This window comes from Sceloporus occidentalis, unplaced genomic scaffold, assembly GCF_023333645.1.
Source record: "Sceloporus occidentalis isolate IW3139 unplaced genomic scaffold, rSceOcc1.0.p SCAF_28, whole genome shotgun sequence".
Taxonomy (NCBI): Eukaryota; Metazoa; Chordata; class Lepidosauria; order Squamata; family Phrynosomatidae; genus Sceloporus; species Sceloporus occidentalis.
Window position 1 is genome coordinate 4,158,904 of NW_028317008.1, and position 16,668 is coordinate 4,175,571.

At 40.3% G+C, this 16,668-nt stretch overlaps 1 protein-coding gene across 1 annotated transcript; it reads right to left on the bottom strand.

Moving 5' to 3' along the window:
- Nucleotides 1-2,493: 2,493 nt before the first annotated feature.
- Nucleotides 2,494-16,631, bottom strand: LOC149299686 (M-phase inducer phosphatase 1-B-like). Its single transcript, XM_089486006.1, has 16 exons — nucleotides 16,450-16,631; nucleotides 15,802-15,893; nucleotides 15,131-15,176; nucleotides 13,729-13,758; nucleotides 9,524-9,557; nucleotides 9,343-9,417; nucleotides 9,164-9,253; nucleotides 8,418-8,570; nucleotides 6,856-6,945; nucleotides 6,210-6,392; nucleotides 5,898-5,999; nucleotides 5,722-5,784; nucleotides 5,543-5,641; nucleotides 5,192-5,325; nucleotides 3,917-4,028; nucleotides 2,494-2,634 (listed from the first exon to the last, which is right to left on the bottom strand). Exons 1-16 carry the CDS (start codon nucleotides 16,629-16,631, stop codon nucleotides 2,494-2,496), a joined length of 1,626 nt encoding a protein of 541 aa, XP_089342132.1.
- Between the last annotated feature and the right edge of the window lie 37 nt (nucleotides 16,632-16,668).

Below are 16,668 nucleotides of genomic sequence, written 5' to 3' on the forward strand. Positions count from 1 at the left end.
TATTTATTTAGCTCAAGCCTAAGGGAGCAACTATACTGCCCCTTTCACTAGACCGACATTTTGGAGGGTGTCCCATTACTCGTGTTTCCCATATGATTTTAGCAGGGTGCCAAAATGTGACATCATAATAAGGCGATTGACCAATGAAACAGAAATAATGACTTTGCGCCAATTATTTCTGTTGATTGATTGATTGCTGTGTAATACTGTCACCTAAACAAAACTTTTACACGTATATAAATTACATGAAACACATTCATCAGTCCTATGTAATAGCCCAACCTAGGCCATTGTTAATCAGTTACTGGATGAAAGATGATGGATTGGTCAAGTTTGAAGTAAACTCCCAGTTCCTTTTGACTTGCAGTTTGTATACCTTAAGTGTTAGGGGGTTACACAGCAGTTCAGCACTTAGGTGCAAGTTAATGATTTCCTAGCCAAAGAGGTCAGATATACCCAACACAACCCAGCTAAGATATAGCTTAAAACACCCACGTTTAATGTGGATGTTAGAAATATGGACCATGACTGTTAAATAGGTAATTACCCTCACTAAAGAAAAACGCATGTTAAAATAAACTGAGCGCATTAATGTACATTCTTCAAAAAAAGAAAAGAAAAAAGGGTCTAACCTGTGGTAGAACCCACAGCTCCCCTTCTCTGTGGTCCAATGATTCTTGCTGCTGATTGGCAGCTTTAAGCAAACCTCCAACAAAAATCAGGGAAGGGGACATCACCAAAAGCATCAAGTGAGGGCACTATGGCAGCGATCGCAATGGCGTCCTCTCCCTGATCTTCAAATCCAACATGCGGAAGCGGTCAGCAGAGAAGGTAGGGAAACATTTAGAGAGTGTGAGAGAACGAACAAGAATGACAGTGTTAAAAAGAGTGAGTGAATGTGGACCCATGAATCTCGGTCAAACATTCTGAGCTTTTTGCTGTTTTTGCCCAATTTGTAGAGGGACTGGCCTCAAAATGTGGTTAATTTGCAACTTGTATGAATCCGAATGCACAAGTCTTATATATTATATATCAGCTTTAACAGCTTGTTTGGACTGGCCTCTCCTTGCCTTTTGTTTCTATTAGTTCTACATGGACATGTAACGTATTACCTGTTATTTGCTATTAGAGTTTTGCACAGTGCTGTGGACCGCCATGGTCCATGGAACTACAATGGTGTAGTTCACTCGGCGGCCTGGGGAATTAATTCAGGTTTGTATGACAACACTGCCACCTAGTGGTTGAGCTTGACAAAGGCCCTGTTTGGCCGAAACGTTGCTTTTTTTTTTGCTTTAAATAAAGTAACCTAAAGATTGGAAGCTGTTTGGAGTGCTGGGATTCCTTTTCTTTGTTCGTGTGCTTCAAGAGGTTTTATGCTGTCCCTTTTTTCCTGCTAGCACCCAGCTTCCTGGGAGTTGAGTGCAGAACCATTTTTTCTTTTTTACCCAGTGGTTGATAGTCCTTCTTCCTGGAATGCTATGATCTATCTTATTATATACTTCTGTATTAATATGCTTTATTATTATATATGGTAGTCTTTATAGTAAGGTCTATGATCCATACTGCATGCAGCACAAGAACGGTCTCTGTATCTCACAATAAATGACAGTAGGCAGAATACTCCAAAACGTAATTCATTTATTGATGCCAGTTTGATAGCTCTGAAACAGAGAGGACACACTATTTTTTGTTAAGCTCCTCATGTTTGGCATAAGGAAGGAAAAAGAAAACTAAACAAATAGGACTGCCAGTCAAAATGTTTACTCACATATATAAAAGGACTGCGCATACATTTGATATTATACCACAAAGATAGCACCACCTAGTGGATACATTTGTACATTTATACAAGCGAAACAAATCTAAAAAGTCACTCAGTAAATGTTCTGAATGTCCAGTTTAACTGAATTGTGACTATTTTCAATTTGATTTTAAAAGCACTTCTGTGGTCATCTTGAGAGTCGTCCATATTAGTGTTTTCTCTTCCAGGTACATAGAGCTCTTAAGGGGCATTTATTCCCTAAAGGCCAAGTTGGCCTGAGATTAGCCAAATGTGACAATTACAGAGAACTGGATTATTCTCCAAAAACCTTTTAAAGTCCAGCTTGTCCTTGCTCTGATGGGAAAGCCACCAGAGTTACCATCTAAGGGCGCTGAGCATTTGCTCTGGCTGATTTAACACAGGTTAAAACCGAGAAGAATACAATGTTTAAACACAGCAGGCAGTGTTTATCGGAAGATTACCTTAATAGTCCTATATAAAAAAGGATACATTGATGCACATCCTTTCACACTTTTTAGATTGTAGTACAATTACTAAAATTCACAGTTACAATGGCACAGGTGACGTAAAAAAAATCCACTATTATGTATAGATATATAGAAATGCCCAATATTTTCTTAAGACACTTTTAATATGTTTACATGGGTAACATCCATCTTTCCCATTGCACATGTACATTGATTTATCCCAGAAAGTGAGAAACACTCGTACTAAAGTTTCATCAAACGTGCAATCTGGTCCTTCCTCCTGCGATCTCCAGCCCACGACTTGCTCTTTGTGCGAAACTTTAGCAGCTCCTCGCGATAATCCTCATGATGCATTGGGCAGTAACTCTGAGGCTCACACAGCTCCTGTAGATGGGTCAAACAGACTGAGTAATGCCCATCACAACAAAAAAACATGCAAATATTGGCACAATCTATGATAGGATTTTTCACAATTTTTATTATTCACTGCACTGTAATCAATTCTTTGCTTAAGCAATTCCTTTTAATGTAGATATAAACACTCTCCTCTCAACTAGTCTGTATGTAGTCTCAATTTTCTATGTGTTGTAAAAACTGCAAGCCTTACGTTCAGGGTGGCATTATGTCAGTGATATATTGAAGTTGGGTAATGCCCAGCTTTTTCAGAGATCAGAGGTCTTCCTTGTAACCAGTCCAAACTAAAATTCTGATACACTCTTGCCATAAGTTTCTTGATTGTACGGCATGGTTCATCTTCTGTATGTATGTACGCATGCACACATGTACAGCAAGCTCATATATGCAACAAGAAAGGGTCACTAGGAAGGTCGAGTTGAATATGGGAAAGACAATGCAGCAATGAAACACTTGCCGGTGTCCTCACCCAACAAAAACAACCGTAATAGAAATGTAGATAAACCTTAAATCCAAAAGTGCTTAGTAGTTAGACAACATGTAAAATGTAACATGCAAACTGCTCAGAGGGATATAGAATGAATATACAATAGCGTTACACAGTAACACACTTTAATAACAGAGATGCAACAGGGTGTCCAAGAGTGTAGAACTCCATAAAGCCGGTGCACGTGTAGTTATTATCCTCCATTAGGAGAAGCGTTCTCTCCTAGACCTACTAAGCATTTTGTATCTACATTTATAGAGACTGCAAGTACAGACTTTTTATTTAGCACTATTACTTTGTGAAGGTTCTTTCTTTAATGCATCATTAATCCCGCTGTATGAACGCTAGGAGAAAGGAAAACACACAAGTGCTACTAATATTTGAAGCATATCCAAACTAACTTATGATGTAATTGATTAAAAATATTGACGGATCAGTGGTGAGAAGACTTTTTTTTTTTTTTTTTAAACACACAAACATTAAGGGAAAAAAGGCTACTGCCCAAGGTAGGTTCAAACATCCTCAGTGCATACACAAAACTGTTCTTTTCTTAGGTGTGTGTACGCTGCAGTAAGATACAACTGAGGCTGACAGATAACCCCCCCCCAGTGGTTTGGTCCATAAGCACTACTTGTATCAAGTATCTAGGTACCATTCTGGAGTGCTTTGACCTTTAATATGCAAGACTGTAGCAACAGTATCCCCTTATTTCCTTAGTTTTGGTTTTATTTAAACATTAAGTTCAATTTTGTAAAGTGAAAATACCGTGTACTCCGGAAAAAAGTCTTTGTATCCTCCTTTGAGTAGGTAAAGCTCTGGGTAATGGAGACACGGGTACTCGTTCCTAGCTCGATCTTCTTCTCTTAATAATCGACACCTATTATAAGAGTTAAAGTAATATAATGAAGCCAGATTCCCCCCCTAGAGAATGCATAAAACAATTAGAAGGGCCTAACATTTGGCTTCTAGAAGAGAACTGAAAAATAAAAACCTTTGCCTCAAAAAGTTATCGCCCCACATCGAATACCCTTACCTTGCGTTAAGGAAAGACCGTGTTGATGCAAGCTTAGGCTTATTAGAGATCATTGGACATCCATGACAGATTTTAGGTCAGCTCAAATATGCTAAGCTGTGGACAAGCAGTCAGACCCTGCCATATTACACCAGTTAATATTAAAAGATATAGTGACATCAGTGGGAAATTATTTTTACATTTTACTGTTTTTTTTACTATTTTTTTCTAATTATTATTAATTTTATTTTATAATTTATTTTTACTAATCACACTGTGATTAGAAAGCTGGGCTCCATTGACTTGCATGGTTGAATGCAGTACCTGTATTCAACCTGCAAGTGGAGCCAGAGTTCTCTAGAGGGTCAGGAGACCGTCTAGCGAACTTTTTCACCTTTATTGTTTTTTTTCCCGGGCCGCCGCCATCTTGCAGATGGCGAAGATCACCGGCAGCTGCGGCTGTGACCGCTCTCCAGAGCGGTCACAGTCCATCCAGAGGTAAGTGTTTGGTGTCGCTGGATGCCTCCTGATCGAGGCATTCCAGCGACACCATTTAAATGCTTTTAAAACGGGCCCCGGGGAGGGGCCAGACATGGCCCCTGGTGCCGATCGTGGCGTTGCTGAATGCCTCGAGGTCGAGGCATTACAGCAATGCCGTTTGGGTGCAGAAAGCGAACGTAGATCGCTTTCTGCACCCGTTTAAAGGCGTGCCGGTTCTGGCACGTCATTTGTCATAATCGACTTGTTTTTCCGTGCCGTGCCAGAACCGGCAATTGTCATTAAGGGGTTAATCACTCAACCCAGCCCATGCGTACATGCCGTCACAGCCGATGCATGAAGATACCCGACATGCTTGACATCAGGTGGCAGCTATGGGTTACAAAGTGGTTGTTAGCGAGCATGTAATATTTATACACACTCTTAAGCACAACGAGTATACTGTATGTCAAACAAAGTCTGGCATTAGAAGACATGGTACTTTCCATGAGGCGTTTTTTCCCCCCATTAGCCTGCATTCTCATACTTACATTTTTGGACCCCTTTCAGAAGAGAATTCACAGTGAAACACTATTATAATGCGTTTCTGCACAATGGTTGGCACCAGAGGCTGCTTTAGAAAGAAATCCACCATTTCCTCCTGTCGGTGCAGGTTTAAGGCACCCTATAAAACAAAGTGGAAAAGGTTGAAGAGCTACAGGCAACTTAATAGGATTATACGCAGCATGAAGTATCTAGAAGCTATAAGGTTAGAGATATAGGGTATAAAATACTGGGTAGCTAAAGGAAGCTTATATATATATATATATATATATATATATATATATATATATATATATATATATATATATATATATATATATATATATATATATCCTCACCGTGATGTGTCCGCCTTCATATTCATAAGGATAACGACAGTCAATGATAAAAAACTTCTCCACAAGACTGCTGAACTCTCCATGAATTAAAGCCACCAACTAGACATGAAACGAAAGATGTTAGACTGTAAGCATCGACTTGGTCAGACATACACTTTTGTAATAAAGATGCTACTCACAGTCTCTGCAGTGATGTATCTGAGGTCCTGGTGCCTTCCAGTTACTGTAGGCAAAGCGTATACCTGCGGGACACAGCACAAGTGTTTCGTTCTTTAAATCAAGCAAAACCACCCAAAACAAGCACGGGAGCCTGCCCAGTACGGTCAGCTTATTTTATAATAACAAAAAAAGTCACCTTTGAAAAATCTCCTATCAATTGCCTGTGGCTATAATCCTCATCTAAAACTTTACTAATATCCACATCACAGAGAGAAAGCGTTTTCTTCAGAGATGGACCCTGCAAAAGAGAACAGTTAATTGGCATAGATTAATTAAGTAGCAAAGACAAATGCCCCCCCCCACAAAAATATAGTTTTTTAATCATTATTAAACAGTCACTAAACATGAACTTTTGTGATAAGTGTGCAACACAAATCAATGTTTGGTCTATAACTTTCATTATTCTCAATGAATCCTGGGAGAACTATGCTCGATGGTCTCTTCTCACCCGTCTCTTCGATTGGCTGTCCTCTTCTTCCTCTTCCTGTACCGTGCCGTTTGCGCTACGTCTTCTTTTTATCCTAACAGGGGTTTCGTTATCCAGCGGTCTCACTGTCCGCTTTAGCATGGGCCGGTCTAGTTTCTCCGGCATAGACGGTGAGCGGTAAAGCCGGCTTCTGTTCATAGAAACCTTAAAAAAAAAAAAAAAAAAAAAAGGAAAAGTTGGTGTTAACCGAGAGCTCTGCAACAACTTTATACAAAATTAAAAGTAACATTTTAAAAATAACCAATTTTATGTGAAACTCAGGTAAAGGTAAGATTTTATGTTTTAATCACTTGCACAAATTTAATAATTCAATTACAAAATGTAAAAAAAAAAACTATGGCTATTTTTGCATTGACTTCATATCACAGAACACAATGATGTACACAGTTTTGGGTTCTTTCATATATTTTTAGAAATTAAAAACTTTTAAACAGGGTTCTAAAATCTGAACACTTCTACATGGAGAACCTTGAATCTGTTCGTACGCTGGACCTTTTTTCAATCACAATATTACACTATACAAGGCAGTAGCTGTTATTTCATGATGATGAAATTATTATGTGCAAGCCCAAAACTTTGAACACGGAAGATCACAAAATTCACTTACATTACTGATTTCCACATCCTGATTCAAGAAAGGTCCAGACAGGAGGGCAGCCATGCTGGAGGATAAGTTGCCAGCTGCCGTTGAGGGATTCTGTAGCATTAAAAAAAAAAAAAAGCCAACATTAGTAGAACCGTACAAGGAAAGCCATGGTCTTCCAGATAAAATCATATACACACACACACACACTGTATATAATGCTTGGGACCGTGACAATCGTTGCCACACTGGGGCAGATCCAATGATAGCGCTTCTCACCCTAATAAAGTTGGCAACAAATATATAAACATAATATAAACGAGAGGTTTAGGTTATATGAATTGGTTTTGGTAGCAGTATAAACTGCTTTGTGTGCCCACTATGTAGGAGGTGAGAGTAGGATCTCACCCTATTGAGAGTGTGCCTTGACGTGGCGGGTGAGCTTAATTATGCTTTTGCTAATTCATATAACCAAAACCTCTCATTTATATTATGTTTATATATTTGTTGCCAACTTTATTAGGGTGAGAAGCACAGACAGTATTTTGTTTTTTGTATACATTGTACAGCCCATACACTGTATTTGCAGCATGCTCACACTGTTTGGTAGGCCTCATATTATACATTTGTATTATTTGAGCCTGAGACTAGCTTAGCGCACCGACATTTTTTCTTTTCCCAGATCCAATGATAGTGCAGCAATTTCAGAAGAGAAAGGAAATCGTTAATGTAGACAGAGCCATTGCAGGATGAGAGAGGGAGAAAGAGTGATAGCTATTGCAGGAAACCGACGGGGAGAGGGGAAGTGATGGTCGTCGCAGGAGAAAAGAGTGAAGATGCTTTTGCACTTCATTTTAATGACAAGCATATCTGCTAGTATTTAATATTTACTAAACATCCCTCGTAGGAGAAATAGTGGCAGCATATAAAAAAAAGAATAAGATGGATAAAATTACAAGCACTCAGATCCAAACCTGCAATTCATGCTTTTGATGATCACAAGGCTTTAGTACTATAATTTGGCCAAAGCAAGTACATCTGTCACGTCAAGGCACTTGTCATTGGTGTCAACGTTGGCTACTTTTCATGTTGCCCGAAAAGAAAAACTGAGGAGTAGACATTGTGTACTTCTTATGAAGACTCGGAGGCTGGAGGAGAAAACGTACCGCGCCTCTTCTTTTCCTCTGTGCTCCATATTAAGGGTTAAGGTGCCCTCTTCCTTATTGGGGGTATTTGGTTTGGAAACCCAACCCTTCCGTTCTGGTTTAGAGACACTTTATAGTATGACACCTCTCATGAGGTATCTGCCTTGGCCAAAACACAGAACTAAAATCTGCATTTGTAGGCTTAGATTTGAGCACCGACAATTTGTCCTTCTTTGTTGTTGTTTTTTTTTTTATTCGATTTTTTTTTTTTTAGGAATAAGGAAAGACACAAATATGTAATTTTTTTTCTCCAAAACTTTACAAAGTTTTAAACATTAGGAAACCTTTATGGGCAAAGCAGTTAGTGATGTGCCAACCCTGGCATGCTAACACCAACACAGAACAAACTAGTTAGGTTTGGCACAATTTAAACATCCTTACCTCTATCTCATCTTCATCCACACAGAAAAATTCAGAGAAGCCATCAAGGTTTTGGGCTTTGTTTTCTGGTACCTCACCCACACATGTTGGAACAGCGCTTATAGGAGAACCGAGCACGTCTATCTCACAGTCCTCCTCTAAAGATACGTCACTCTGCAGAGATACACGAGTCAGATCTGCTTCCGATACCCATTGTTAAATATAATATAACAGAACTAATCGTTTAGGATATTCAACATAGTGTTCGTTCAGTAACAGATATGTATTATTAAATATTACTCGATTGTCTAAACATTAAAGTAAGAAATATACATAGATGTATACATTTATTATCGCTGGGTTTGGAAAAGGTCAGATCCGCAACAAAAACACTGATAAGAAGCAAGAACTACATGTGATCAGGCTGAGCAGGTAAGAAGGTCATGTGTGTGATTTATGCAGTTGATGTCAAAAGAACTGTGGCTGAAATGAAATCAACAAAAGAATAAAGCCACAGGTATCCCCAAATATATTCTTATATACACACACCACCTCCTTTATTAAAAGGGAGAGAAAATGTATCTTAAAAGCAGTTTTAATGGTAGGATAATTTGTCCTCAGAAAATGTTTATGGAAGCATAGAAATTATAACATTGATTTCAAGGAGGATAAAAGCAAACAAAAGGAAGAGGTGCGTATATGTATAAAAATAGAATACAAATGAGAAATGATCTTCATCAGGCCTCACTAAGTAAGGCTGTACCCACCTTCGCCCCAAATGTTGGGGATAGCTGTGTATTGGGGGGTTTCCTCTCAATGGACCTGGCATTACCTGGATTTTTAAACTGTTCACACTCCTATAGACATCATAAGACAAAAGAGAAATGATTATTCAGGTATCACGGATGATTGACAACCTGTTCCCAGAGTGATTTCCTTAACTCACGTTTTCCTTATTACAACCATCTCTGTGTCCACCAGAACTTTTCTTGAAACTTGGGGTGCTGCAAAGTAGTCGGGGCTGAAAAAATGGAAGTCCGGAATTGTTTAGCAGGTAAACAAATATAAAACCATTGTGTATAAAATGCATGCAAAAATAAGAACAGTCTGGCAAGGCATTCTCTTACCAGTGCAATGTTTAGGTTTCCTCTAGGATACTTTCTGCAAAACAAGAAAGTAAACTGTTTAACAACAACTTAGAATCAATTAATTAACAAATGTAGCTACTCCTGGCACAGAAACGGTGCGATGGGTGAGTAAGCGATGTGCCTCTAGCCAATTAAAATGTTCTATACCAAGAATAGCATCCTCTGCCTCGGAGCTGCGTAGGAAGGGGTAGATCTGGAAAAAGTAGAAGCACAGTAGGGAACACACATATACCAGAAACCATCTATAGCAGGGGTGGGCAATTAATTTTCCCATGGGGCCACATGAGAAATTGGAATGGTTTTAGAGGGCCAGACCTCTACAAACTACAAACTCCGAAGCCTTGTCCATTTTGTTAACTTATGTGCTGTTTAATAAAGTTATTCAAGCCTACGTCATTGGTAGAGGTGCTTGAATAAGTAAGGCCTGAATAACTATTAGCACAGCACAGAAGTGAACAAAATGAACAAGGCTTCGGAGTGCATACCGTATTTTTCGCTCTATAAGACGCACCTGCTGATAAGACGCACCTAGATTTTAGAGGAGAAAAAAAAGGAAAAAATATTTTGAGCTAAAAAATGGGCTAAAATATTTATTACAATAACTGAATAAGAACACAGTAAGACACACGCAGTAAGACACACACAGACACAGTAAGACACACACAGACACAGTAAGACACACACAGACACAGTGAGACACACACAGACACAGTAAGACACACACAGACACAGTAAGACACACACAGACACAGTGAGACACACACAGACACAGTGAGACACACACAGACACAGTAAGACACACACAGACACAGTGAGACACACACAGACACAGTGAGACACACACAGACACAGTAAGACACACACAGACACAGTGAGACACACACAGACACAGTAAGACACACACAGACACAGTGAGACACACACAGACACAGTGAGACACACACAGACACAGTAAGACACACACAGACACAGTGAGACACACACAGACACAGTAAGACACACACAGACACAGTAAGACACACACAGACACAGTAAGATACACACACACACAGTAAGACACACACACACAAACACAGTAAGACACACACACACAGTAAGACCTCCCTCCCTAACCCCCCTTCTCAGTATCTCCCCTCTAACTCCCTAACCCCCCCTTCTCAGTATCTCCCCTCTAACTCCCTAACCCCCCCTTCTCAGGATCTCCCCCCCCGCCCCGGTCACTTACCTTAAACTCCTGTGTTGGAAGCGTGAGGCGTTTGTCTCGGGTGCCGGCGCTTCACTGCTGATCGCCGGCGTCTGACGTCATATGCCGGCGCCCAGCGTAAAGCGCCGGCACCCGAGACAAACGCTTCCAACACAGGAGTTTAAGGTAAGTGACCGGGGCGGGGGGGGACACCGGACTCATTGGTGAGTCACCAGGACACTCTTTGCGGGCCGGTCCGAGCTATTCAGCGGGCCGGATGTGGCCCGCGGGCCGTGCTTTGCCCAGGTCTGATCTATAGGAAGCCATTGTGGATTTTCTTCACTAAATACAACAATAAATACCACAAAGATTACTAAATTATAATGCCATTATAGTTTACAAAAAAAAAAAAAATCTAGAAAAAAAAAAGGTAAAACAAAGTACTGAATGAGATCCAGAGAATATTTGTGATATCCGTGGTCAAACGATACATAATTATCCTACTCCAAGGGCAAAACTATTGGGACACTTGACCATTGGACTTTTATGACATTGCATTCCAAATACATAGACATTAATAGTTGGTTCCCCCTTTGCAGCTGTTACAGCTTCCGCTCTTCTGGGAAGGCTTTCCAGAAGACCTTGGAGTGTTTCCGTGGGAATTTTTATCCAATCATCCAGTAGTGCGTTCGTCAGGTCAGGCACGGACGCTGGATGAGAAGGTTCGCAATCTCCGTTCCAGTTCATCCCAAAGGTGTTTGATGGGGTTGAGGTCAGAGCTCTGTGAGGGCCACTCATGTTCTTCCACACTAAACTCATCCAACCATGTCTTTATGGACCTTGCTTTAGGCACTGGAGAACAGTCCTGCTGAAATAGAAAAGGGCCTTCCCTAAACTGTTCTCACAAAGTTGGAAGCATAGCATTGTCCAAAATGTCTTGGTATGCTGAAGAATTAAGATTTCCCTTCCTTGGAAGTAAGGGGCCTAGCCCAAACCCTGAAAAACAGCCCCAGACCATACCTCCACCAAAGTTTGCAGTAGGCACAGTGCATTGCATTAGGTAGCGTTCTCCTGGAATCCACCAAACCCAGATTCGTCCATCAGACTTCCAGATGGTGAAGCTTGATTGATCACTCCAAGGTACTCATTTTCACTGCTCCTGAGTCCAGTGGTGGTGTGCTTAACACCACTTCAGAGGACGCTTGGTATTGTGTATAGTGATCTTCGGATTGTGTGGAGCTGCTCAGCCATGGAAACCCATTTCATGAAGCTCCTGACACACACAGTACTTGTGCTGATGTTACTTCCAGAGACAGTTTGGAACTCTGTAGTGAGAGACGCTACAGAGGACAGATCATTTTTACGCACTACACACTTTAGGGCTCGGCAGCCCTGCTCTGTAAGTGTGCGTGGTTTACCACTTTGTGGCTGAGCTGTTCCACTTCACAATAATAGCATGGTGGGCGGTGGCAGATCTTCCAGGGCAGAAATTTCACGAAATTACTTGTGGCAAAGGGGTCATCCTATGACACGGACATGTTCAAAGTCACTTGGCACAGGAGCATCTGCTAGGTAGTCACCTTCCCTATTGGTCACTACAGCCACACCCCTGGATATCCATATATGGTAGGGAGGGTAGCTCCCCTTTTGATTGGACCCTAAGTTAAAGGGACGTGGGCTGCCCCTGACCACACCCCCTGCACTGTGATTGGTTGCTCCCTGTTCTAGCCCTCTCCTGATTGGTGCCAGTTAAAGTGTTTAATCTAATGTATTTATGTATTGTTCACCCTGTTCTTATCAAGATGGTCTCATGTATAAAGTTGGTGTTTGGTGTACAATAAAGCAGATTCTTACTTGTTAAAGCCTAAGACTAAGACTGTCTGATTTGGGGAAAAGGGACACTTCATCGTGGAGTGTAACTACTTGGTTACTGGAAGTCTGGAGTATACCGAGGGGACCATAGGAGATCACTGGAACTATTGACGCCAGAGACCATCCGTCTCTACAGGGTCCGTCACATCACTGAGCTCTCAGTAATTGGGAGCAGTGTCCCAATACTTTTGTCTAGTGTGTGTGTGTGTGTGTGTGTGTGTGTGTGTGTAACACACTTTTTGTTCTCAGGTATTCACTCATCTTGTTTTTTTATCAATAAATGAAAGCACATGCTTTTATTCCATAATTTGTGAAGGTATAACTTAAGCTACAGATAATGTTATTGTTATAGCTGACGTTTTATAATTCACATTTAGACATACGGTGCAGCTCTTGGGGATAACAAACATCAAAAGGTCAGACACTGTAAATACTGCCAAAGATGCATTGAGGCTATTGATTTCTGTCACTACAAAGTAGAAAATCCAGTAACCTGGGTTTAATTAAAGGTTTCTTCACGTTAACATCCGCCACCTTTTGCATAATCCTGTCTGGCAGACTGCATCTCATTCATAAAAATATTCCTATATGAATATAGGAGAGAACGGAGGGCTGTACAGAGTATAGTTAATAGGAAAAGCCGGTTTGCGGTCTGAATTCACGTGGGAGATTCTTCGACCAGAAAACAGGTCTGGCAAAAGAATACCAATTTTTCCCCATTGACCGCAAAAATTAAAATGAGATGCCACCAGTGATAAATGCTAAAGCAGGGAGAGAGTCTGGTCCCTGCAAGAGATTTTAATTATTTTATGGTAAATCTCTTAAATATATTTAGAGACTATAGATGAATCTCCTCACTAAAAGCTGCTACGTGAGGGATGGCAACCACTTAAGAAGCATGGTTTTATCACCGGTCTGGATCACTGATACACACCACCTGGCTAAGCATGATGAGATTTCTTTCCCATTGTCAGATTTAAAAAAAAAAACAAAAATAAACGAACACTACACACTAGGGAATAATGCTTGAAAACTTTTTAACGCAAGAATTGGAAAGACATTTTAAGAGCACACAAACTGTCATATTTAGGTTTTTTTTTTATCAAGGAAATGGCTACATTTTACTTACTTGGGTTTCTTTACAGGTTCTGGAGTAAACCTGTCAAAAAGAAGACATGTTAAACAAGCAAGATCATGGCTACATCTGAAAATTCTTAATGAGCCTCGGGAACCACATACACTTCTTAAACATGGAAAAACCACTTAAACTCCCAATAGTCCAATATCCCTAAATGTTTGTGAAGTGGACTGCTAATCTAACAGACTTTGGCAACTTATTTTATAGTTCGCCAGCTGTCTCTCTGATGGAGACCGTGAAGTCACACGTGAAGAATGCCTTGGGATAATGTATACATATGTCCTCACCTCCCCAAGTATAATGTTCTCCTATTATAAAATTACATCGGTTTATAGAATTACATTAGAACAGGTATGCACTGCACTAGTTGGTGGCCATTTTATCAGGAGCAGATCACAAAAGGCTGTTGCTGCATAGTTTTGAAGATAGAGGATACCCAAAACCTAAGAAGCAGCCATCTTTAGACATCCGCCAGCTATTCCTACACGACGGCTACAAGAAACCCCTAAGGAAAATTCTCCAAGTGCTGAGCTGCTTTTTTAATACATTGAGCTGTTGCTGCAAACCAACACTGTGCCGATATGGTTAGGAACAGCAGAGTTGCATTTGTAGAGGTACATCAGCATTCTTGGCTTACGCTTTAATGTATTTTTTATAGCTTAATCATTAATAACCAACACTATTCATAATTAATCCCTTCACTACAGGGTTTTTTAGTACCCCACATAGTGTATGTTTTTGACATTTTTACCACATGTTGGATTAATCAAGGTTCCCCTTTTCCATGTTTGCTGTATCCACACACATTACACATCCTTTTTTTCAGGAACAAAACAGGGCTTTCATTTGAAACCACGGAAACATGCAAAAATTAACCTTCTGGTGGGTGTCAGGATTGATGCCTCCCTGAGGGGAATGCCCGATTGGTGGGGGAAGCCCAGTCCCAATCTCCTGTGTAGTGGCAGGGAGGTGTCCTTGCTGCTGCAACAAAGTCAGTATGTACTGTCTAGGTACAGCTTTTATAGCATGTACCAGTACGTCCATGTAGTGTTGGAGGATTTACTCTTACAGGGCCAGTGAATTGCCAGCATGAGTTATATTTAATGTCTTTGAGATGTCCCCCATGGTCCGACTATTCCTGCCATTGTTTGACTTGCAATCAGTGGCAGAATAGTGCTCCATCTGAAATCAATGGGAGAATTTTCAACACATGCGCAGGGGATCTGAACAGACCCCCGCCCGCAGAGTTCCAAGCCAGCTCTGGAGTTAAGTATATCACGTGCACATTTGGCAAATGCTTATGGGGTGGATTCTGCAGAATTTCCCTTTAATTCCTCTTCCAACCTTATCTCCCCAAAATATCATAGCTTAATAAAGTGGTCTAACTACTTACAAGTTATCAATGGGGACACAGCGGGACCTTGGAGAATCCACCTTTTCTGTAGACAAAGAAAACCCAAGATTAATACTAAATATTTGCTCACTGATTAAAAAAAAACAAAAAGCCCACAAAATTATAAGAGTTCTAAAGAAAATATAGCCTCTTCTGTTTGTATTGTACTAAGGTAACTCTCCGAAGAGTAGCCTTCTCTACATCAGCAGTTGTATACTTTTTAGTAAACAAGTTTTGTATGAAAAGGTAGAAAAGTTCCCAATATCGAGTAGAATATTTTTGTTGACATCTACCTCTTATTAGAGTATTAGCGGAAGGGCTATGAAACAGCCTCACCGGGCCAAATTATTTGAATAAACTGGCTTCCACCTCCTAATTCTTAGGGCAGTTAACACTTTCAATACGAAGTAGATTGTGTTTAGAATTTAACCGTAGTAGATACCAGGAACATGTTTTATTGTTTATTATTAGCCTTGAAATTGACTTATTCACCAACCAGCATACAAACGTGCACATGACTGGTTGGGTAATTCCATACCGACTAAGGGTTTAGATACAAAATACTTCAAAACTCTCATAACAAAATACCCAAAAGAATACATTAATTAATTAAAGAAAAACAAGGCCCATAGTGAAGTTGGGACAATTAAAAGCTCAGAGGTCTATCTTGCCTGCGGCCAGCCTATCAGGAGAATCCAAAGCCTGAAGGCCGAGGTCATCACAGCTCAGATTAGACAGGTCCAGACAGCGTTTGGGGGTTTCACTGCAAAGAAATACCGGAACAAAGGAAGAGCGAGAAAACACAATCAAAAACCCTATACATAGCCTGGTGTCCAGATTATTAAGGAATTGCCCTTAATTTATTAATACCTATTATGCCAAGCAGCGTGGAGTGATTCGCTAAGGACTGTTTAACCCTTGGCGAAATTCAGCGAAACAACACACTCTTACACTAATTTCTTCTTAGAAACATAGAATTTGTTGGCAAACCAACATTTGGCTCATCCAGTCTGCCCATTAAGGCACTGTGCATAATTTAATAAGTATAAATATTTGTACAAGATTTGGTTAAATTGCTGCCCAATCCGCTATATTTGGGACTGCATCGTAGAAACTGTTTTTTCCTCTTGATCTATACAATGTTTTGTACTATATTGACTGTTCGTTATGTTGCATTTATCTGTACCTACAGATTTTGGGTATAAAGTGCTGTTCCACTCACTTTGCTGAGTTAAACACTAAACTAATAGCCAATATCACTTAGATCACTAATTATTGATGATCGGTGTCCTCAATTTTCATTCATATGTGATAGTTACCCAGTAAACGTGGTCAGGTTACTGAAGCCAGTGGCAAGGTCAGTAATCGGTGTCAATGGCTGCTCTGGAGAGAAAATAACAGACGAGTCCTTTTCTCTTAGCAAGTTTAGTATCATGCGACAGTTTGTGCGTAAATTAAGACTCGTAGAGGGCCCATCCGATAAGGAGTGTGACTCTGCCATGGCTTCAACCTCTTGAAAGCGTCAGCATAACCTAGAA